Below are 23,791 nucleotides of genomic sequence, written 5' to 3'. Positions count from 1 at the left end.
TCCTTTAAATATATGCAGTATTATTAATTTAAATTATTAGGTTTAATTTTAGTACCTTTGAACCTTTAATAGATATCTTATTAAAAACTCTATCAACACTGTATTGTCTTTTCATAATGCAAAACTTAAAAGCATTTGAAGATCAACATTAAAAAAATGGAAAAAAAAAAAAGAAACTAAATGAAATCAACACACAGCAACCTGAAAAAGTAGCCATAAAAATTGGGTTTATAACTGAGTACTTTTTGAAGTAATTGGCACAAAGACTGTTCTAGTGCAGATTGCTGCAAGAGCGCTCTTGGCAAGAACATCATAAGCACTAGCAAAACTTTAATATGCTCACACAGCCAAATACAAACTGACACCAGGAACCCATGTGTGGCAACAAACAGGAAAAAAATAGAGTATCTCAATTTAATACAAACCTACACACAAAGAGATCAATTTTTACAATTCGTGGTTTAGCATACAATACAGCTGTCCTCAGAGTGAATATAGAGTAGCTATACATAAGAAATTAGAATTATCAATTCGGGGGAATTTCTCAAGAGTCCTTTTGATATGTAATACAGCAAATATAATGACTTAGAAACCAGACATCAATGCATTAAATGAGATCAGGTTGAGATCTATTTAGAAAAGACAGGTTTAAGCTGGAAAAAGAATCTCTTTGATATGACCTCCAGAGCAGACCATTTGCAGAAGGATTCAAGATGAGCAGATTTACCCTTGCATATCTGTTTGCTTCACAGCTGCTTTAAAATATAAACTCTAAAATTTTTAATATTGAGCTACTGCAAAATTAAGTGTGTGTAGTAAAAAAGATTAAGAACCTGGGATTTTCTTGCACTTCTTGTAAATGTTATAATGGATTTTGTTGAACTCAGAGGAAAAAATGAAACATACTTAATTTAAAACCAAGCTAACGTAATTTTTTATATAGGATTTCTTATAGAATCTGGCTACTGCTGGTCAAGCTAGGAATCTGAGATGTCTCAGAATTTTCAGTAGTCTGCATCCCTAATTTGTGGTCAATACTTATTTAACCCTGAAACTCAAAAGATCAGTTCACTTCAACAGATTTGCCACTTCAAATCCCTTGGTGTTCAAATATGTTGCATTTTTTTTTTTTCTTCATGGAATGTTTGAAGTTCCCTTTAAAAATAATGCCTTGAGGATATTTTTTCCTTAATACTGTTTAAAAAAAGTTTAAAGTATTTAGCTATTGAAGTGTGCAGGGTTCCAGTAAAGGAATAGTTGTCCCTGCCCATGAGCAAACTCTCTTGAAATTCACTACTCCAGAATTCTGTTGCTTTTGCCAGCAGTGAAATTTAAACCTAAAAAAGGACTTTTGTTGCATTGGTTCCAATGCAATTTATCAGAGTATTGGGAGATGGGCGAAAATGGCTGCATCCTTCTGAAACAGAAAGGGTGAAAATGTCGCTTAAAAAAGTTAGTTTCAGCTCTGTATGTTAGGGCAACCAAATCTTGTTGCACTAAAGACAGCTAAAAATAAGTATACTTCAAATGTAGTTTCTTTATTCCTTTCTTTGCAGGGAGAAATAAAGAGATTCTTTTAGGTTTTTTTTTCCTACTGTTTTGTTTGATGTAGTTCTTAGCAGCCCAACAATTACCTTAGGTGATTCTCTGCAAGGACTTGATAAGTGAGAAAGGACTAGATAAAACAAAATATCTGATATTAATGTATTTTCCCACACACAGAGAAAAAGATATAGAAAATGCTGTTGTCTGTAAAGACAGAAATGGATTCCCCAAGTCACCCTTGATTAAGACAGGAATGTTTATGTTCTGCTCAAGCTCTCCACCTGTGGTGGCAGCCCCAGAGCTCACTCTGAAGTTAATAAAAAAAATTACATTTACTCTTCCTACTTTTGTGGCTAAATGGGTAGAAATATATGGGTGAGTTTTGCACACTGTAAAGCAGGGACACACAATGGGAAAGGATGAGGACTATTATTTGAATGTCTTTAATGCTAAGGTTCCTCTGCTTATGCTGATGGTGTCTGGTGTATGCTCCCACAGAATACCACAACTGTGACAAAAGCAAGAGTGGAGTAGGCAAAAAAAAAAAAATTCCATACTTTATTAATATGCTTTCATTTTCCTCACATCAATGACACTTATATGAATCTAAATGTAAAATTTTCAGCATAAAGGGGAAAATAGACAGTAAGGAATATGAGCTGAGTTTATAAAAATTACGACTGCAAATTTCAGAAAAGATTCTGCAGGTAAATAATAATGCTTCCACATGCAGATGATGAAAATGAATGATCATAAGAGGAGAGGAAAAATTCTCTGGCATGTCTGCCAAGATCTAATGTCAGTAGTTCTCTGATTGTTCTCAGTGTTAATTTGAACAGTTTTATATACACTTCACATGGTTCTGATAAAGAAAGTAGCATTGAAACTGCAAACCCCTAAGCCCAAAAATGGCTTTACAGAGACTGTAGGAGAAGGCTGGGGCACACCATGACAGCCCTTCCAGAGGAGCAGCCACATGTACTGTCATTAGTAGACCAAGTCCATCCATACAAGGGATTAGATTTCTCTTTGAAAAAAAAAACCTTTATCCATTTGGAGATGGATGGTCTTTGCAAAGCTCTGACCTTCTCCTTGACAGCTACAAATGGACCACTATCTATGATTTGTTTCTATAATCCACTTAATGCAGCAAGCTAGATTATAGATAGCAATTTATTTGTAAAAATCATAATAAACCACTATTGTTTTAAATGCAAAACATGGATAAATGGGGAGGAAAAACTGATGAGACAAGGTTCGTGTTCTTGAATCTACACCAAAGAATTATGGCAGACTCTTGCTTTATCTGCATTGGAATCAATTTAGTAATTTTTAATTCACTGATTTTCTGTTGTTTGCTTAACATTTATTAATTGATTGTCATTCTCATGCAATTAATTCAAAAGTTGGCAAGTTTAACATGCAGAGATTAATTTTCTTTTACTAACCCACTACTCAGAACACTTTTTTTTTGGAAAAACAGGTTACCAAGAAATTACCTCTACATCAATCATATTTATAAATGAAATACAGTAGGGGTGTTGCATGCCATCTGTCAATCCACACTGAACCTTTACTTATAATTGGCTAAGTTTTTCTATGTAATTCAATAAAATAACCAGAAAAAAAATAGGACAGCTCTTTCACACACTGCAGTCCCAACCAAAAGTCAGCTTGAACCCCTAGGACTTCTCTCTGCAAGGCTGGGAATCTCTCATTTAAGAGTATCAATCTTAGGGCATAGAGAAATAAATGGTATGTCCTGCCCCATGATCCAGTGGTCACAGGATCTGCACCTTTACAACAACCTACAGGTTCCTCAGCTTCAAGTGTTTCTCATCTGGAATGAGAGCCACTCACTTGCCCTTCATGTCACACTCATTTATGATGGCTGAAATGTTTATTCAGGAGGGAGGAGAGATAATGAGCAAGGTTTCTTTGCTCTTAGTTACCAGGGGCTATTCACAAGATTTTGTACTCACTTTCTGTGTACCTCATTGCAACACAAACCAGCAGAGTGAAAGGAAAAATAGCATTCCTTACTCTCATTATTTTATTATGGCTTTTGCCATACTTGGTCTTTAACTGGAAGCCCCAGTTTCTATGTCTTTTTTTGCTCTGTGTGTCACTTAGGCTGCTGCTGTAAAGTGGACAAATTGACAAAATAGACTTTTTTATAGAGAGAGGCAAGGAATACGTCTTAGACAACAAATATCTTTGTAGCCTATATAAGAGTAGAATAGACTCAAGCATTTTGATCTCAAAATGAGGATTTAATATCTCTTGCAGACTGCACAAAGGTCCAGAAAAATATGCAGTTAGGTACAAGAAGACACACAGAATGAATTCAGCATGCAATGCAGACTGTAAGATACATGAGCGTGCAAGCTGTGATGCATGGAAGTGCTGCAGGGCTTGTAGGAACCTAACCCAGACATTTATTTATTTTTGCACAGAAAATAAAATGTGACCTTATTCTCTCTCCTGTAATGTTGGTTAGAAAGCTCTGTGGAAGAAAACGAATCTTTTCTGCATTTGAACTGAAATCTGAAGTTAGCTCTTCGTGTAACAACTGAGGGTAGAACATATATGCACATTCATCTGTACTTTAATTTCATGTGCATCCCACTGGTTTAGTGGGACTAGACCTATGGTCTATTTGTAAAATAAGACTTGGAATGATCTAAAAGACTGTGAAAAATTACACAGTATTTAACAAATCAAGGTCAGTCTGTTTCCTACAGAAAACCTTAGAACAGCATCTTTTACATGGATTTTAAAACTTTCCCATGGAAATTTTTACCAAATACATTAATTCTCTGTTAAAATCTACGGAATCATTAATATCTTGTTAGCTCGGGAGAAATTTTCAGTAAAGAAAGGGAAATAAGCTAGAAACATATGCAAATTATGAAGATTTTGGTATACTTTGACCTGTTGAGTCATTAGGTAGCTCACTGCACATGCATCTACACCCCTATGAAATTCAGTCGTGCCTGGTATTGCTTTGACCATGTAAAACAGGATTTCGCTTATTATCCTGTTTAAGTCACTTCTAGTATAATTTCTCCACTTTCATCTACTTATGTGGAGCACCTTCCTTGAATCTCAGGTGCTCCCTGAATCCCCAGGACACCTCACACAAACATGTACTTTGGATAATTGACTGTCTGGTTTAGCAGCTAAATTTAAAGCACACCAGGGCTATGGCACTCTATATTTTGTTGGATACATTTTCTGGCTTTGTGGGGTATTCACTGCATGATTTGATAAAAACTGAGGCTAAATGAACTCTACAATTTGTATTCCTACAGGCACAAGTTTATTGGCTTGGGTTTTTTTTTTTCCTTGGCTCTGTCTGCAAGGTTCATTACTTACAGTTACTGCAGAATCAATTTGAAATGGCCAAAATCAGTGATGGAATTTATAGCACAATAAACGTACTGCCATACAAGTGCTGCTACACATGAAAGGGCTTCGGAATATTTTCAGCAATCCTTCTACACAGCAGAGTGTTCTGTTTTTATCAATTTAACAGAATCACCACAGGTATATTCTAAGAGGTGTAATCCTGACAGCTACACAGCAGATTTTCTCTGAGGCAGATATTTTTACAGGAAAACAATATTATTGATAAAATCTTAGCATATCAGAACACAAAAAGGAAACTGCACACATCTTTTTCTTTCTCCACAACAGGCATTTGCAGTTCCATTTCACTCGCACAAAAAACCACCCTGAACCAGAAAGAGTTTATGTAGGAAACATTTTCACTCTCCTTGAGATATATATTAATTAATTATCAGCACTATGGCATGTGGAAAATGTGGAGGGCATTTGTAGCTAAAACATAAAGTATAGCATCAGCAGTTCCCTGTTTCTAAAGTCTATAAAGATTTACATTTCTACTTAGTACATTTTTCTTTCCAAGTGTCTCTATTATAGACATCTCATATTTTACATCATTTTAAAGCACAGAAAGTTTTAACTTTAGAATGATGCATTGTGCAAAAAAAGACAGAAAAGACAGATGGCAGGCTGTCCTCCCCAAAACTCAATTTCATAATATGCATGTGATTGCTAATAGGCAGGCACTAAAAAACAATTTTCCTTGACGGAGAAGAGCTGATAAATTGTCAGCATAAACTTTGTCTGTGGTTGCTCCAGTGATCTAAAGCTCTTGTGAGAGCTTTGTACCATCAAAGTCTGCATCTTCCAACCATATAAAAATTTATGAATGCATATGACTATAAAGTGACTGAAAACAACCCATAATGCCTGTTTGGGTGTTGAGAATCAGCTCCTTGCTTCTTCAGGAAAAGCTGTGTCCAGTGCCCCATTCCTAGCCCTGGACATATGAGTGTGGGAGATGCAGGCTGGACCCAGAGATTCCCTGTGAGCTGAGTGAAACAGGGCTCTGCATTTAGCTATCTGCTAAGCACAATGCTATGTCTGGTGCTGGACTGAATTAACCAACATGGTCTTTGGAACAGTGCAAAAGGTCACAAGAACTGAAGGTCGCTGATTATTAGGAAGAAATTATTTCTGAGCACTTCAGCAAGGAGAAATGAATGAAAAATCTAATGAGATAACAATTTCCAAGAAGAGAAATATTTATCTAATACCTCAGACCTTCCAAAATATGTCAAAAGTGAAAGGGACCACTGAGTTCACATGAAATAAAAAGAGCATTCTGCTCTTGCACAACAAATTCTTGGGGAAAATGTCCAAATTATTTGTGCACAGAATGAGGCTTGTTTACATTGGTAGTGCAGAGTTAATTTCAGATTTAATATTTCACTGTAACTGGTATCTACTAATTTTGATTTTTAAAAGGCTTATCACTATTAAATATTTTCATGCCTCTAAGAATTCAGATCTTATTTCTGAGAATAACTGAGAAGCAGCAACACAACAGCAGATGAGCTGTGACTGTTATATTATCAACATATTTGCCTGGAAGAAAATGATGTGATGATCCCACCACATATTTAATTGCAAAATTTCCTTGAGTTTGATTCTGAAAAGACTGAAACATTTTAAACAGGTTTTTCTTGCCACACAGAGGAGACTTGCACTATTTGAAAGTATGTGACCAACTCTGTAAAATGAAGCTATGGGAAGAATACATATTTCTTGAACTTTCTTTAGATGGGGTAATACTGTTAGTTTTGAAGGCACCAGCCTTGCATCCTATTGTTTTAATTTTATGCAGTGTATATTTCTCTATAAATGTTCCCTAAAACAAGCAAACAAACACACAAAGAAATCAGTAGAAAAAGAATAAACGTCAAACTTTAGAAATATTGTCAAATATTAGGAGGATACACTCTTTTCCATGTATATTTGGATAGTTACTGATGTGCTATATTGTTTGTTTTAGGATGGAAAAACATACAAAGACAGGAATTATAACTGAATATGTCTGTAAAAAAAGGGGCATGGGAGGGTCTAATGTGTCATCAGAAATAAAAGTGAAAAACCTTGTTTACCACAGATGAAACAGACCTTGTCTGTGTCCTTTCAATAGCAAGCTCTTTACACAGCAATGAGCACAAGAAGTTCAGAGAGAATAAAATACTTATCCATAAAAATTGAAATAAAACTTGTAACCCTCCTCAGGATAACCTCTTCAGAGCTCAGACCTCTTTATGCAATTTACATGAAAATTCAGAGACTCCAATCTGAAGTTTTTAAGAAAATTACCACTTCTTGTGGTACACACTTAGTGTTTTCATTTGTTTGCAGTATTTTTGACCAATTTTAAGTAATGGAGAAAATTAAGATAATTGTGCTCTTCACACTTATTCTCAGATACTGATAATTTTCCTTTAAGCAGGCACAAAATTCTTGGTTCTAAGGAGGAACAGACAAAAAATATAGCAATAAAAATTAAAATTTCTTGTTTCATACTGGTTAGAGGTGCATTAAGGTATATAAGCTTTAGGGTAAGTATAAGCCTTGCTCAGCTTTCTTTAAAAGCATTGGGAGTAATAAAGACTTCCATTTTATCTTCAGTGAAATAATACTGCTGAAATATCACCTCATTTTTGATGTCAGCAGTGATTTCTTTTTACCTTCATGATGTCAAATGGGAATTATTATTATTAGAACGACAGCTTCCTAATGATGCTGTAAAAAGGAGGAACTGAAACTCTTTCCACTAAACATCTATATCCTGCTTTCTCCACAGGGTAAAGCAGATAGGCTCAACCACACACCATTCTTCAGGCAAATCAAGAAGCATGCTCAAACACTAAGAAACAGAAGCACCTTAAACATCCAGAAACATAGGCAATAATGGCTTTCTTCATTATATAGTGGCGAATCTGCACTCTGAAGAGTAGAGAAAAAGGACATTTACACTACAGCAACCCTCTCTGAGAAACATGCTCTGAAACACTCATGATCACTTTTCTGTTCTAGATGGTAAAACTGGCACATCACTGTCCAGATCACTATCCAGGAGTCACTGCCCCAGGTAAAGTGAGGCAATGAAAGCCTCATGTGATGGCTCCTGTTCAACCGATGGCTTCATGTATGGCACACTGGGGATGGACATATTTGAAATGCTCTGTGCCTTTTTTCCTCCTATTTTGTCTGAAGAATAAGTACAGAAAAACGTTGCGTCATATGATACCAAAATAGATTAATAAGTTTGGCTTTTGAGTAAATGATGAGCTTGAAACTTATGCAAACACCTATTCGTGCAGAAAGTGAGTAGCAGATGCAAACTGGTGCTATCTGCATCAGCAAATGGGGTACTTTCATTTTCTAATACACTTTGATCAAACATAAAGAGCTACAGTGAATAATGATTCCCTACCAATTTCACATTTACTTATAACACCTATTGCTTCAAAGTAGTTCGCAAAGTCTTTAGGGTGCACACATCTATGGTGGCTATGAAAAGATATTAATCAAATTGGAAAAGGAAAAGGTCTCTATATGAGGCAGGGGGGTTTTGATATAAGAACAGCAAAGCTCTCAAGGAGCCAAGTCACCTGCCAGATGAGGAGGTGGGTGCTGCCAGCCCTGCTCTTCTCCCACAGAAAGGTGTCAGGAACAGCAGTCCCAGCAAGCTCCCCTGGGCTAAATCCAAGGGACAGGAAAATGGGTTTTGCTGCTGGTACAGTGCTTTGTTTTCCTTCTAAGGAAAAGAATTTTGGAGTAGCTCTTCTACAGTCAGTTGTAGGCCAGTTGAGAGCAGGAGTATATTTTTCTGATTTGGGCTTATTTTTCTGATTTGGGTTTATTTTTTTTTAACTTTGGTTGTTTGTTGTTTGTTTTGGTGGAAGTTCTGCTAAACTTCACACTATCTGGTCTGAGTGCTTTCTTCTTTGGCAGCTCATTTTGCGTATTCAGGGCAACCATCAAAACAAAGGAAGTACCAGCCTGAGAAAACGAAGTGTGATGCACTGGAACACAGAGACGATTTGACAATATTCATGCACTAGGAAAAAAGGCTGAGGATGAGGTACAGCATGTAATCACAGTTGGCTCTGACACAAACAGCCATTGTTATCTTTGGCAAGTTACTTGATATCTTGGTATGTTAGCACTTTCAAGACTCAGACGAGTGTTGCAAAAGTACATTCATTAATATAAATGAATTTATAACCAAGAGGAAAAAGCAAGTAAAAAAATCTTGCTTTGCACAGGCAAGAACTGCACATAAAGGTGAAAGTTTGAAAAACGTGGAAATCAGTGTATGAACCTATTGTCTTTTTTCAGCATATTTTTGACAAAAGCTGTGAACTGCTGCAAGTGGTAGAGATAAAAAGGTTAATAGTGTCTGCATTTGGACATCTAAAACAATCTTTAAATTATGAAAAAGAGGGGGGCCAAAGCATTTAGTGGCAGCAGTTAAAAAACAGTGAATTGAGGCAGAGATGCAAGCAGCAGCACCACTCTGTCCTAAAGCAAATCTTGGCTTTGTGTTCTTTTCTGTGCTTCTGTGAAAGGCACATTCCCAGTCATTTCCAGTAAACAGTGGTAAAAAACATTGGTGGATAACTTAAGAAAACCCTGTGGGCTGAACACCTCTTTTTTCAGTAGCCATTCCTACCTGGGAGCACAATACCATTCCCCCAATGTGCAGTAACAGGTATTTTCTGGTTCCCTCTCTGCTGAGATCCCATTGCTCTCATCCTACTCACTGAGTTTTGCTATTAACACCACAATGGGTCTCACACTGCAGTATGAGTTCACATGTCTAAATAATTAGTGCTGCTTATGAAAGTGTGTAAAACATTTTCTGTCTCTATGACTCAGTAACACTTGGTTCTTGAAAAAATACTAGATTTGGTTTGAAACTGCTCCTTGTCCATTTTGAATATTTTATTCTGTATCAGAATAAATCTTGTTCTCACAGTTTTCTCTCACAGTTATACTGGACACACACTGACTGAAAAAAGGAGGCTTCAGAATTATGTTGCCTAAAAACCAGAATCAAAGGCAATTACTGCTAATTTGGTGATAATATTATCTTTTTATATCCCATATACTTTGATAATAGAATTCATGAAAATAAAAAATCTCCCAGGAAACAATCTGTGCTTACTCAATTTTATATTTTCTTTCCTTCCAGAACACAGAATTTATTTCCCTTTTACTCAGTTTGGAGCAAACCACAACTCTGAGGCCATCTAAACATTTAAGGTAATATTTGAGGAGGTAATATTACATAAGGTAATATTTGGAAATATGTGTTTCTCCTCAAATATTACATAAGGTAATATTTGAGGAGAAACACATCCTGATAACAGGAGTCAGGAATACAACAGCTGCAGTCATTGTGAGGCAGGATCAAAGCTTGAATCTTTCTTGTACAGAGGATTGCTATTAAAAAGGCCTTTCATATAACACTAACTGGTTAATTTCAATAGTGCTACTGCAATAATGAATGCCTAACATATATTAATTTTTCCAGATGGTAGAACAGTGCTATAAATCCCATTAAAAAGATGCTCAGCCCTCATTTTTTCTTTTTGAGATGATGGAATTCATATCCACTGAACACATTAAAAAAAGTTGGTTAATGTATTTAGATGCTGAGGGTGAACCAAGCTTTTGCAAATAGCTCTCCTAATAGAACCTCACAGTTCCATAGCAAGGCCCCCAAATGAAACCCAGTCTTCTTAATCTGGTTGCAGGCCATTATTTCTTGAACCGTATCTTTATATCTACGAGTAGATACTTCATAAGATTCAGGTTGGCCCATTAGTATTTTGTTCTTTTTCAAGTCATGCTGCATCTTTACTAGCTAAGAGACTTCCTTTTGACAAAAAGGTCATCGATTTACATGGGTGAATTCTCGATCAGTTCTTTCTCACTGACAAATTACCTTTAAGTCTTCCCAGTGCTGAAAAGTCTGGGGAATGCATGTGCTGACATTTAGAAAACTCTTCACATAATGCTTCCTGATGTTGGTTTCTTATTCCTTCTTCACTCAATTAAAGAGGTGTGGCAGTAGCCATGTGATAAAGTACTAAATTCTGCAGTTTTCTTTCTTCCTGCAGAGAAAGGTCAGGATATCTTTCTGGGACAGAGTAAAATACTTGATAGAAAAGATTTCAAGGGGGAAGAATATTAGAAAAGGAGGCAAAAAATTTAGGTGAAGCTGTAAAGTGGGATAAGTGAATTCCCTCACTGGGAAGATGGAATGAAATCTGTCTCTAACACAGGCCATGTCTGAAAAATGTACTAATCATGAGACTATTCCCTGCCTTCTCTTTCCTCCTCCATCCTCTCCTCCTGCCCCCATGAAGTGGAAGGTGCTTTCCTGCAATGATATATTGGGTCCTTAAAGCGATTTTGGGGTAGGGGCATCTTGTTTCTGAATTCCAGGTGAATCTTGCACTTGGATGAGAAACAATATTTTCAATTTTGGATTCAGCCAAGAGGACAGTATCACAAGATGAGCCCAATGTAATTTTGTCTTTTTCACACATTTTTTTACTCTCTTGCCCTCTTGGATTAATGAATCCAAATCCTGCCAAAACCTGCACTTCAAGTGTTCAACTATGGTCTGCAAATCTTGCCCAACTCCTCAAGTTCTTCTAAAATAAAAAAGTGAATAAAGGAAGGAATAGCATGAAAAAGACTCACAGTAGAACCATGACAGGCATAAAATTTCAACAAAAAATTTAGATTTCCATCTTCAAAATTGTCATTCAGAGAATTCTAACTTTATGATTTGAAATACCAAATCTGAGAGTACAGTCTCAGAGAACGTTTAATTTTAAATGAATTTGCAGAAAGACACCATTGTCAAAAAAAAAGAAAAAAAAGAATTCATAAGGGCTACAAGACTAATTTGTGAAAACACTTTTCTGGAGTTTTGAGTATTATTTAAAGGATTTTGATACACCTCATGCAACTGATGTATGAGGTATAGCCAACCAAACTTGCATCCTCCATTTCTGAACTGCAGAAATTAGATGTGCAACAAACCATACAAATGTCTAAATGAAACTTACCAAACCAATTTTTTTAAATATAGCAATTTACTTATTTTTACGCAGTCTGTCCACTGGAAGGGACAGCCTGAAGGTTTTCTAGGATATCCTTAACTCTGCTGATGGGTCTTCAAGATATTTACTTGCCAGCTTTGAGGGAGATGGAGAGGCAACAGACGTTGGTTATACCCCATTCAGAGATTGCCACAGTGGCAGCAAAAGAACAAGGCAATCTCCTCGTGTTTGCTTATCCACTTCTGTAATAGCTCATATTACAGAGTGCTGAGAGAGTGCTGTTCCATAAAACAGTAGAGGAGTATGCATGGATCTATACTAGCACCTCTGATGAGCTGATGAGCTGGAAACAGCTGGCAACTACTGACTCGGATGCTGCTTGATGCTTTGACTACTTCTTGAACCCTTAGTTAAGCTTTGTTCAAGAGAACAGTATCAGTTGATGAAAGTTTGAACAAAGAAAATTCTAGCGTAATCTGATGGGCAAGTAAACATGACAGAACAATAATAGGATACTGTAGGAGTAGAAAATTTACCACTGGACCTGAAAAATATAATTTTGAATTAAAATTAGCTTTGAAATATGATTGAGTAAGTCAGACAGTAGAAAAATTGAAGTTGGGAAAACTTTTGAGTGGACAGAACTGTGACCCTCAAAGGGAGGAAAATGAAAATAAAACCAAAATGAAGATAAAATCAAAATTAAATACAAAACCATACTTCAATGATGAAAAAATAAATATTGAAAAAAAAGGAAGATTATTTCCATTTTCAATGGAGAACAAACAGTCTCTCCAGCATGTATCTCAGACAACAGCTGCAATTGTAATACATTCTGAATTTTGCAGTGAATGGAATTAGAGTTTTTTCTTTTTATTTGTTTTCCATGTGTTTTATCAGTTGACTAAATTTTATTTCACTGTTTTTAAAGATTTTCAATTTATTAACTGAAAAATTAATAACTCTAGTACTGAATGTAAACTCTTTTCCTGCAGACCTCTGAGCCTAAGACCATTAAGAATGGGAAATTCTAATTCAAGGAGAGTGCTAGGGAACAATGAAAGGGAAAGAGAGAGGAAGGATTAATCATGTAATCACTTTTCCACTTACACTTTTAAGGTAGTATAATTCATGGAAAAAGGCCATTACCTCCATCTTTATGTGTAATTCAGAACTAGTTATATCAGTTCAGGAAGGGACTATAAACAGGTTCATCTTAAGTCAGAATTGTCTAGAGCAGGGTTTCTTTGAGGCATAAATATGTGTTAAATTATCAGTCTGCTTTTTGTTATAACATTTCTTTTGATAGAAAATTAGTTCTGACTAGATCAACCTGAATGATTAATCAATTTTATTCTTGGACTGTTTTCACTTTTATGTGATTGTCCTAAGGCAGGGACCACTCATTCTGAAAATTGACTAAGCACCTTGTGGACCACCTCAATCATTTGCTGTCTACAGGAAACATTCACCAGCAGTCCTCAAAGCAAGGCAAAATGATGATGTGGTTCTGAGCTCAGAAAGAGTTTGGATCAAGACACAACTACTTCACAAAGATGAAAAAATTTTGTCCTTGCTGGAGGTCTGAATCCACGGGGAGCTGAATACCTTTGAGAGAGCTAAAATCTGACTCATACCACAAACAGTTCCTCGCACACTGCTCCCAGTGAAAGGTTGCATGCTGATTCAGAGGGGTTACCCCTGAATCCCCCCTTACAAGAGCTCAAGGGAAGGTGTTAGCAAAGAGCCCTTGTACTTTACAGATGGGAAATTCAGTACTCTTGTATTCTGAAGGTGTGAGAAACTGGCTCTTTAGTGGGCCTGCTCCACCAGGATTTCCTGCAGGAAGTCTGCTGCCCATGATCCCAGCTGGCACAGTATTTCACTAAGTGCTGAAGGACTTCCAGGGATCTCTCATGCAGAACTTGGCCAGCTTTTCCCACGATCTTTGTTAATGTTATGCAACTATTCTTCCTTGTTGATAATTTCTTATAGACGTACATCCGTAAAGCTTATGAATGTTTCTTAATTTTGGCCTTGAGTTTGTTCTAGTACTGGACTTTTAGAAATCAATTACCAAGATTCCTAGAAGAGACTTTTATTACAGCGGTTGAGTTTTATTATGCTTGTCTGATACACCAGCTGACAAGAATGTTTAAACATGGCAGTTCTGAAAGCTCAGTTAAAAGGATATTCACTTGATCCAAATTTTCTAAAATAAATGTACTATTTTTCTGGGGCTTGCTGTGGCCATGGATAATGGTCTTTCCATGGAACACAGAGTGCCAATAACCAAGCTTTTGAAAAACTGTAAGAGTGCAATTCATAATGCTGGACACAGCTAAATACTGCCAGTTACAAAATCCTTAAAAACATCAAACAGCAGAAGAACTGCATGTCTATTTTTACACCTGCCTAGGGCTTGCACACTGTTTATGCGATTTTACTCAAGCTGACTTGCCTCGTGAAAAAATTTGGAAAACCCCCAATATTTTATTTACAGGCAGTTTTGTTGGCTTTCATACTTTTTCTTTTTATCCATTAATTGTGTTCAGGAAAAACTGGCTAAAAATATATCAGATCTTTCAAAACTAATTTTGCTGTACTTGTGACATCTCAGTTATGGTTTTAAATGCTGCCATGAGGCATTAGAAATTCTAAGAGAAATAAAATTTTATTTACATGATAGACATTACCATGTCTTTTGAGCCAAGGGTCTACTGTGAATTTCAAAAATTGTATTGCAATGAGTAAAAAACTCACCTTGTGAAGCCAGCTTATATGTCCTATTCTGATGCTAGACTAAAATTAGATAGTCAGGAGTCCAAGAGAGAGAATGACAGAGTCATTCACACATCTAACTTTTGTTCCTAGCTACATCTGGAAAAAAAAAAGTGAGACTACAAAATCCACAGACAAATTCCCTATGTTTTACCCATTATTATTGCATCACAAATATCCAGCAAAGTAAGTTCTCTATCAATCTAACTTTGTCCAAGCCTGGTGGACCATACCTAATAATGATAATTAGTTTAACTTCAATGACCTGAAAAAACAAGATCTCTTCCAACCAAACCATTCTATGGCTCCATGATGTGCCAATTAATTAATTCATTCATTTATTAATTCTCCTTCTTCCCCCTAAGACACTTCACTGTCAATACACTTCCTGGTCTTGGTATCTTCCTAGACTTGCAAGCATGAGCAAGTACTCAGTGCATTCTTTCAGCTGTTGACAATTAAATAGGACACAGATCAAAAACTTGTGATGCCTTAGAAACCATTGCTTTGGACTTAAAACTTCTACTAGCAACAACTTTAATCATCTTCACCCAGAAACCATCCAAGAGCATGATTCACAGTCACTTGCTTGCAAAGAAGATATTTCTGCTAGAGTTTTACTCCTCAGGTAGCTACCATAATGCTATATTCTTAGAGAATTTCTTGGGAAAAGTGAGTTGGGGAACTTTACTTTAAAGCTTCTCTAAGTCTTCCTCTAAAACCAAAACAAAATGGTTGTGAAAGCTTTTAAATGAACTTTCACAAGCAACTTCTTTAAATACCCACACATTCTCAGACTTACTTTCGTGCACCACTCTTTTATCTTGTATAAAACTTAATGGATGACATATTTCATTCCACAAGTTGACAATGTTAAAAATGTGCTATTCCTTCTAGTTTTAGTATACTGCAAAGCCAGTGATAGCTACAGGCGCTATGAGCGATATACGACTGAAGAAAAATGAGATTACTGCTGATAAGAAACAAGAGACTTTCATATCTTAAAAGACTCTGAAATCCAGCAAATATGATCCCCAGCAGCAGATGCCCCTCAGACAGACAATGAAAGAAAAATGGTGGAAAAGTACTCAATGTGGCTCATTGTTTCCTACAGCTGGAATGGCAGAAAAATGAAATAGCATGCTGCCTGCATGAAGAAATCCAGCCTCTCTGGGAAAGCATAAACCAAAAATTACTAACAGTCTTACAAAATGCACAGTAATTTTCCACTGTGGGAAAAATGATGTTACTCTGACTCACCTTCTTTGGTAAAAGATACCTTTACTTTGGAAATGTTGCTCTTTTGAAGGCTATCATGCTGTTATCATCAACATTTATCATCATAATGATCAATTTAATGGAAGTGCAGTACAAAAGCCAAACCTCAGGCTGAAAATATGTATTAATGATTCTTTAACAAAAGGAATGAGACATATGCAAATGTGAAATAGCTCCTCTCTCTGTCTATTAAGGTGCTCCTGGAACATGAATGAGCATAATTTCAAGATGTCAATATTTCATGTTACAGTGCAACCCTTACCTTGTATCCTGATGATTTGATGTGCACTCCTCGCTTGGTCAGTGTAGATTTCATTCGGATGAAAAAAGAGCGCTCTAGAGTGTTGTCAGTGGTTAGCAAACTGGGGTTTGTAGTTTCCACTAGGGAATAGAAAAAATACATATACACATAATTTAGATTTTATACATCCCCTCTAAGCTATTTTTCAGGTGCAATCCTTGAACTCACTAAAAATAAATGACTGATGGATGCTAAGAGTGTTGTAATCAATTTACCTCATTTAGAAAATGTTTATTTAGCAAAAAAGAAATTACAAAAATATACATATACTCAGTATGTCTCATTTTCAAGTTATTTTTCCCATAGAATTTTTAACAGAGATTTGTCTCATTAACTCTTTCTTGCACAATTTAGTGATGACTGGAGTTGGAGGGTATGTTGCTAGAGTGTATGACATTGTTTTAAAAACTGTTTGTCAGTATTTTGTAAAAGGCAAAGTCTCACTTAGGTAGCAATTCTCTCCTGAAACAGGCTGCACATTCTGCAGATTTTTATTCCCTAGTCACTTCTCAACTGCAGTGATACCTGAGTCAGTGCTGGATTTGTGTGCCTTGGTTTCCATATTACTGAGGCTAAATTAGGGCCTTTATTATCAATAAAACATTAAACAACCTGAAGGCAAGAATTCTCAAGTAAATGACACATATTATTATTATTGTCATCATATCATCAATTATTGGTGATTAATTAGTCATTAATGAAACATCTTTCTAGTCCAGCTGAAGGGATATTACTTGCTCACGACTAAGTACAGCTCTCACCTGCACTTCTCCCTCCCTTAACTGCAATCACTTAAATTACTTAAGACTCAGTCTAAATCATGATAAAATAGCATCAGCACTGAGGTATTCTTTATACAATCTTTACGATTCCTCTTTTTTAGCCCTGATAATCAACTTATCCCCAAAATACTTAATGGGAAAATTCTGGAGCAGCTTACAATAAACAGGCATTATTTGATATAAAAGAAATTTCAATTTCAGTGAGGAATTAACAAGGAACAAAAGAAATATTTTGAAATTGTACTTCTGTTGTTTAGGAGAACCACACAAACTACTAGTAGAAAGTGTTTAAGTATTTAAAATGCCTTTGTTATGCAGTCAACAGAAGTGCAAAAATTTGTTTGTGAACTAAGGATTTTATTGAATTGTCCTTGATTTAATGTGGTCAACTTGTCTTGTGTTTGTGACATTTGAGCTCTGTTGTGATAACTGACAACAGTGCCCCTTTCTTCAGTGTGTCTCTTAAGATTTTTTTGTTTTAGAGAGCATGAATTTGATGTCATTTTAAATGTACAGCTCTTTATCACTCGAGGGAAAAGCAGAGCCATGTTATATTTAGTACTTTCATTTCTTCTGATTAAATATGAATTACTATGAAATTTTTCTCATCATCTAACACACCATAATACGCCAACAGCTTTTTAATACACTGTATAAGCACAAACTTCTGCTCTAAGAGTTTAATTTGCCCCTCTAATCCAATCACATCAACCTTATTTCTCTTATCAGAGATTCCCATTTTGAATTAAATGAGCTCATTAGTTTTAATCAAAAGCAGAGAGATCAAAACTTAAACGTAAATGCTTTAGATCAGAACTGTCAGTCAGCCGTGCAGTTCTATTTTACTAAAACACAAGATCAGAGACCCTTAGAACCAATTTTTTCTCGTAAGGGATGCCAAGAGCTTGAAGATGCTATATCCTTTTTTTTTTCTCCCAAGGACAGATTATACATTTAAGGTTAGACTTAATTTAGAGTATTTTTTTCATCCTGGTGGAAATGGGAAAGTATGCCATTCTGCTGTTGTCTCTTTCACATTTATTGGTGCGGGTCCTTGGAGACCTGAACAAATGTGAAGCCATCACAATCCATGCAACAAACCTGTCCTCAAAAAATTCAGCTCTGTTCAGCAATATCACATAAGAAATAAAACTCTGAAGGGAAAGATATTTTTCAGGGTGTGGGACAGTGAAACCCTGAAAAAGCAGCCAAAATCACCCAGATAGCAGCAGTACTAGTAAGGTGAGGTTCATAATTAATTATTATTTTTATTGTACAGTACAGTACAGTAGTTAAAGAGTACATTAAGAAGCCACAGCATGGGTGCTTCCTGCTGTGTGAAGAAATGCTAAAATCAGCTTAACAAGCGTAGTTGTTGTAGTCCAGCACATTATACTCTAGTACAGGCAATAAGTACAATATGTCCTCCTGTGTTCTAATGGTAATTACCTAAACATACAGAATTAAACACATGATATCTTATGCTCAAAAAAAGATCAGGCTGTAATACATATGCAACATTCCCAAAAAATGGAAATTAAAATTTCTCTTTCATACACAGTTAAATGAAAGAAAGGATAATAACTGACATACCATAAAGTGTACTTGGCATTGACATTTTTAGGCTCATTTAATCATATATCATAAGATTAACATAATTTTGCTGTTATTATACTATGTACAGACCTATACATCTCTAAGTGAATATTATAAAGTGCACATATTTTATCCAACAGACTGGAACAGTGTCACACAAATATATATTCTGAAGTGTTTGATTTTCTTTAACAAGAAGTATCTGAGAGTGTATGTGTGAAATGGGATTGGTTACCAAAAAGTCCAGAACAGCTTATGAACAGCATTTTGAATTTCTCTCAAGAGAGAACCATTAGGGCTGATAGTGCAAATCTGCATTCAGAGTTGCACCCACCCACGGTAGGTACTGTAACAATGCTGATGGTGATTATGCATGCAGGATTTTAAAAATAGGACGTACACAGAACAGCTCCATCGATGTCAGTGAGATTTGCACAGGAATATTTGGAATATGGTCCATTAAGAGTTCTCAGGAGTTGGTTTTAAACGCCTATCACTGAACCTTTTCAATTTTTTTTCAATTATGTCAAAGCAGACTTGCAATCTGAAGAATATCAGAATGAAACTCTAGCAATTAATTTTTGATTAAAAAAAAAATCTAAACCTTTAAAAAGCCTGAAATAAACAAGGTCTACTTAGCTTGATACTGTAGAAACAAAAGGTGTCTTTTCACACTGAAAAGTAAGGCTTCTGGCTTGAATTTACTGAGTTTAAACCTACTGTTGAGTTATAAACTTCTGAAACTGCGAGTTTAGAATGCTAATTATGTGATAAAAGTCAATGCTTACTGCATGTGAATTAAAGTATTTTACACTGTCAGACTTAGAAGTGTAAGAAATAAGTCTGGGTTGTCTTTGCAAAGCAGGTAATTGTGTACTCTGTTGGGAAAGCACTTGCCTTTGTGTGCCCTTAAACATCTTCAGCAGATACTACTAAAGGAATAAACGTCTTCTCTTTCCGCTCCCAAAGCTGATAATGCAGGATGAGATTTCTAGACACAAGGAATGAATTTTCCATTTCAAAGGGAACGAAGCTGCAATCTACTGCACCCATATGGAAGTGTCACAAATGTTAAAAAGCTCAAGTAAGAGGCCACAGAGGCAAATGGGAAGATATTATGAAAGAGCAGCCAATTCACAAAACTGTTTTGTTATCATCTTACTGAGACTGGCTCTGTTGGTCAGAGCATGGTGCTGGTAATGCCAAGGTTGTGGGTTTGATCTGTGTATGGGCCATTCACTGAGGAGTTGGACCTGATGATCCTTGTAGGTCCCTTCCAATTCAGAATATTCTGTGAACTTCTGTGATTCTAAACATTTCTGTGGACAAACCCTGTATCTCTGATCCCTCAATGGGCTTTGCTTTGGGAATGATCTTGGCCCCAGTCCTCACAAAGCAGTCATGCATCATTAAACTTCACGTGCTGGAAGAGTTCTTCTGATTCTTCTGATGGTGCATAAATATGGCCATAGCTGTCTGGAGGACTGAGGCCCATGATTCTCATCCTGCAGGGCTCTGCAGAGGTACCGTACACGTGCGTGCAGTCTGACTACTTTAATGCTATAAAGCAAAACAATGTAAACTAATGCAAATAATGGCTCATACACAGCAATAGCACAAGTACTGTCCCTATGAGTGATTCACAAGCACATTCAAATTTAGATAAACAATTTGTCCCCCAGGAAAAAAGAAGTTCCACATTTGATTTATGTCTTAAATAACAAAAAGCTGCTACAGTAGGCTGAATAATGTTTACCAACTTCTGAGCTTTTTTCTTGACAAGCATTAAAAATAATTGAGAGGAGAAAAATGCATTTTTGCATGCCAAACAGAGAAAAGATAGGCTTCTCATTCTTAGGAAGAAAGGAAGTTATAGAGGGAAAACCAAAAACCAACAAGGAATTTGAGATTGGTGGAAAAAAATACCTTATGGTTTAACATAAAGGATTTTCTGAATTTTGTAACATTTTAGGAAGGTTTCACCTGGCTTTCATTTCACTTCCTTGAAAACATATGTCCATACATTTTTAAAAGCACACTCTCAAACACCAACTACACAGCCAGCTCTTAAGAGAACAAAAAAAGTGAACATACAAAACAGTCAGAAAAAGGGAGCTCTTTTCCTGTTATCTTCTACACTTGCAAACCTCTTCTCATATTTTCTTAAAGGCTTATAAACCTTTGCATAGGGAATCATTATGTTCAGATGAATTTATAGGTACTATAAATCTATCATTTTCAGTTGGACTAGATGCAGCTTTTAAATGTTTCTCTTTCTTCTGTGCAGTTTATTGTCTGTAACCAGGCATTAAAAGACTAAGAAAATTTAACCTTGATTACTTAACTGCCTTTAATCAGAAAAGTGACTCTCAAAAAAATCACTATTTGCCAAGATCATTCTCTCTCAGTATCTTACAGATAAAATTTGATCATTTTATAAACTAAAAGATAGATTTTCACAACTACTCACCCAACAAATAAAAGACAAAAGCTACAAGTTAAGACAATTTATTTCCAATGAGCGCAAGTTACTATACTTAGCAATTGTGCAAATGAACGTTTTAAAGTGAAGTGGGTTCAGGCTGATGACAGGCTGAACATGGGCAAGTAGTGGAAGCTAAAATTTGTTCTAGGAAACTGCTGAAGATTCCTGAGCTACTTGGATGAACCACTTTGGCCTATTTGTGGCCACTGGGAGCCTGCCTGGAGACCAACTAAAGAGCACAGAGTAAACAACTATATAGCAAATTCTATAGGTGCTCTCTTGGTCTCACCAGTGTGCTCAGCACCCTGTGAAATCAAGGACTATATGAACCACTTATTTAACATTTTGGGTGGCAAAGGCTCATTCACTCTTCCAAAGCAATACTGTTTCTAAAAGGAGGAATAATATTTTTGCTGTAAACTGTCCCAATTAGAAACAGGAACTTGAGTTCCCAAATAACCAGATTTGGATCTGAAATTCATGGTACTTTTAGGTGACTGGGTAAAACTCATAAAATTTCTGTTTTGAAATTTGCTATAAAACTGAAGAAGTCAAGAATTGGACTAGATTTTAGGTGACTTAGTTCCATTCTTTCCTTTATATGGGAGCAATAATACTGGAAGCTGGATAAGGCATCACTCAAAAGAGGAAGATTCAGGACAGATCTTTAAAAAAAATTGAAAGAAAGATGACTTATAAAGAATTTATATCTAGGTAATGTTTTCAGATAAGATAATAAACTGTTCTTTTTTTGTCACTCTACCTCCAAGATTAAGACAATACACTTTTCATGACCTATAGACCTATTAGAAATTCAAAGGCATATAAACTTTAAATGCTATCAGATTTCTGTTGAAATCTAGATCTTGTAATGTTTTTTTATTAATTTTTTTTTCCCCTACTCTTATCTCTCCACATTTTCCAGATCCAATAACTGACGGTATGGCCTAGATTGTCTTTTGCAAAATCCTTAATTTTTTGCAAGCAATTTGACATTGAAGCATTACATGTAATATATTTATTTCCTTCACAATTTCTAAAGAATATGCTATATATATTTACATCTAGAGATATGACTATTTTTATAATCACTGTAATTACTGGCCTATGATCCACATGAAAGGTGGACACTGTTAAGCTTAGATATTTGTTTGAAACTGGGAGAACAAGAGACTAACTTAGATATATCCCAGTTTGTTTTAATGTGATACAAGTCCATGCATTCAAGCAAAACACAACTCAGTGAAGTAGCAGTGAATTCAGATACAACAGCCAAGGAAGTGAGAGAATGTGTTTAATATCTGATCTACTTGCATACTATAGTTTGGGCAGAAAAATGGCTGGATCTGCAGAGAAATAAGCCATGCTTTGCAAAGTTATCCTGTAGTATTACATATAATGAGCTTACCCTGTTTGCTTTTTAATTCAACTATGCTCAGGTACTGACTATAGTTATGTAGGAGAAACTGAAGTAAAAACTCAGAGGCAGGCATTTAGTATTATCAGAGACATTTTTGAATGTTCTATTATCCTTGCAGGACCAAAGTAATCTGAAATACCCTTATTGGACTAATAATCACAGAACCACAGAATCGTAAGATGGTTTGGATGGAAGGGACCTTAAAGATTGTCTAATTCCCACCCTCCTGCCATGGGCAGGGATGCTTTCCACTAGCCAGGTTGCTCAGGGCCCATCCAACATGGCCTGGAACACTTCCCATGGATGGGACATTCACAACTTCTTGGGCAAACACAGCATCCACCTTTCTCATAGTAAAGAATTTTTCCTCATTTCTAATCTAAACCAAACTCCTTCAGTTTATGACCACACCCCCTTGTCGTGTCACTACATGCCCTTGTAAAAACTCCCTCTCCAGCTTTCTTGTAGCTCTCTTTAGTGACTGGAAGGCTGCTATAAGTTGTCCCCAGAGCCTTCTCTTCTTCAGACTGAAAAATTTACTTCTCTCAGCCTTCCCTAGTATGAGAGATTCCATCCCTCTAATCATCTTGTGTCCCTCCTCTGGACTGTCTCCCATATAGGTCCATGCCCCTCCTGTGCTGGGGCTCCAGAGCTGGATGCAGCCCTGCAGGTGGGGTCTCACGGGAGTGCAGTAGAGGGAGAGAGTCTCCTCCCTCGCTCTGCTGGCCATGCTGCTTTGGATGCAGCCCAGAAGAGGGTCAAGTAATACTTTATTTAACGCCTCAAAGCTTTTCTTCTTGTGCATTTCCTTCTATTTCTTCTTCTTCAGCCTAGAAATGTCTTATCAGGCTATTAATTCCAAACACATGCAATTTACTTCCCATGTAAACTTTATCCCACAGAACTCTTCACATATCTGGTAAAATAAAGAATGAGTTAAGAGCCAGGACAGAGCTATTAATAAAATATTGCCAAGATAAAACTATGAATAAGATTTTTGTTACACTATGACATTGAAAGACAGATTTTACAGCAAATTTTGGTATGTCAGTGATCTGTGAAAGACACTGGGCTTTTTTGTTTGTTTGAAAACAGCATGATAAAGATTTGTTATTAATGGAGCTAATC

General features: G+C 36.2%; 1 protein-coding gene across 5 annotated transcripts in view; it reads right to left on the bottom strand.

Annotated features, from left to right (window-relative positions):
• Positions 1 to 23,791, bottom strand: part of NPAS3 (neuronal PAS domain protein 3) — a 594,775-nt gene that overhangs the window by 38,387 nt on the left and 532,597 nt on the right. For all 5 annotated transcript variants that reach the window (XM_036383698.2, XM_036383697.2, XM_054515085.1 and 2 more), the window contains one exon: positions 16,342 to 16,460. In XM_036383698.2, coding sequence (XP_036239591.1) covers positions 16,342 to 16,460 — 119 coding nt within the window. The remainder of the gene's footprint in view (positions 1 to 16,341; positions 16,461 to 23,791) is intronic.

Source organism: Molothrus ater, chromosome 6, assembly GCF_012460135.2.
Source record: "Molothrus ater isolate BHLD 08-10-18 breed brown headed cowbird chromosome 6, BPBGC_Mater_1.1, whole genome shotgun sequence".
In the NCBI taxonomy this organism is placed as follows: Eukaryota; Metazoa; Chordata; class Aves; order Passeriformes; family Icteridae; genus Molothrus; species Molothrus ater.
The sequence above is the reverse complement of the archived record's forward strand: the minus strand, read 5'-3'. Positions and strand labels throughout refer to the sequence as shown.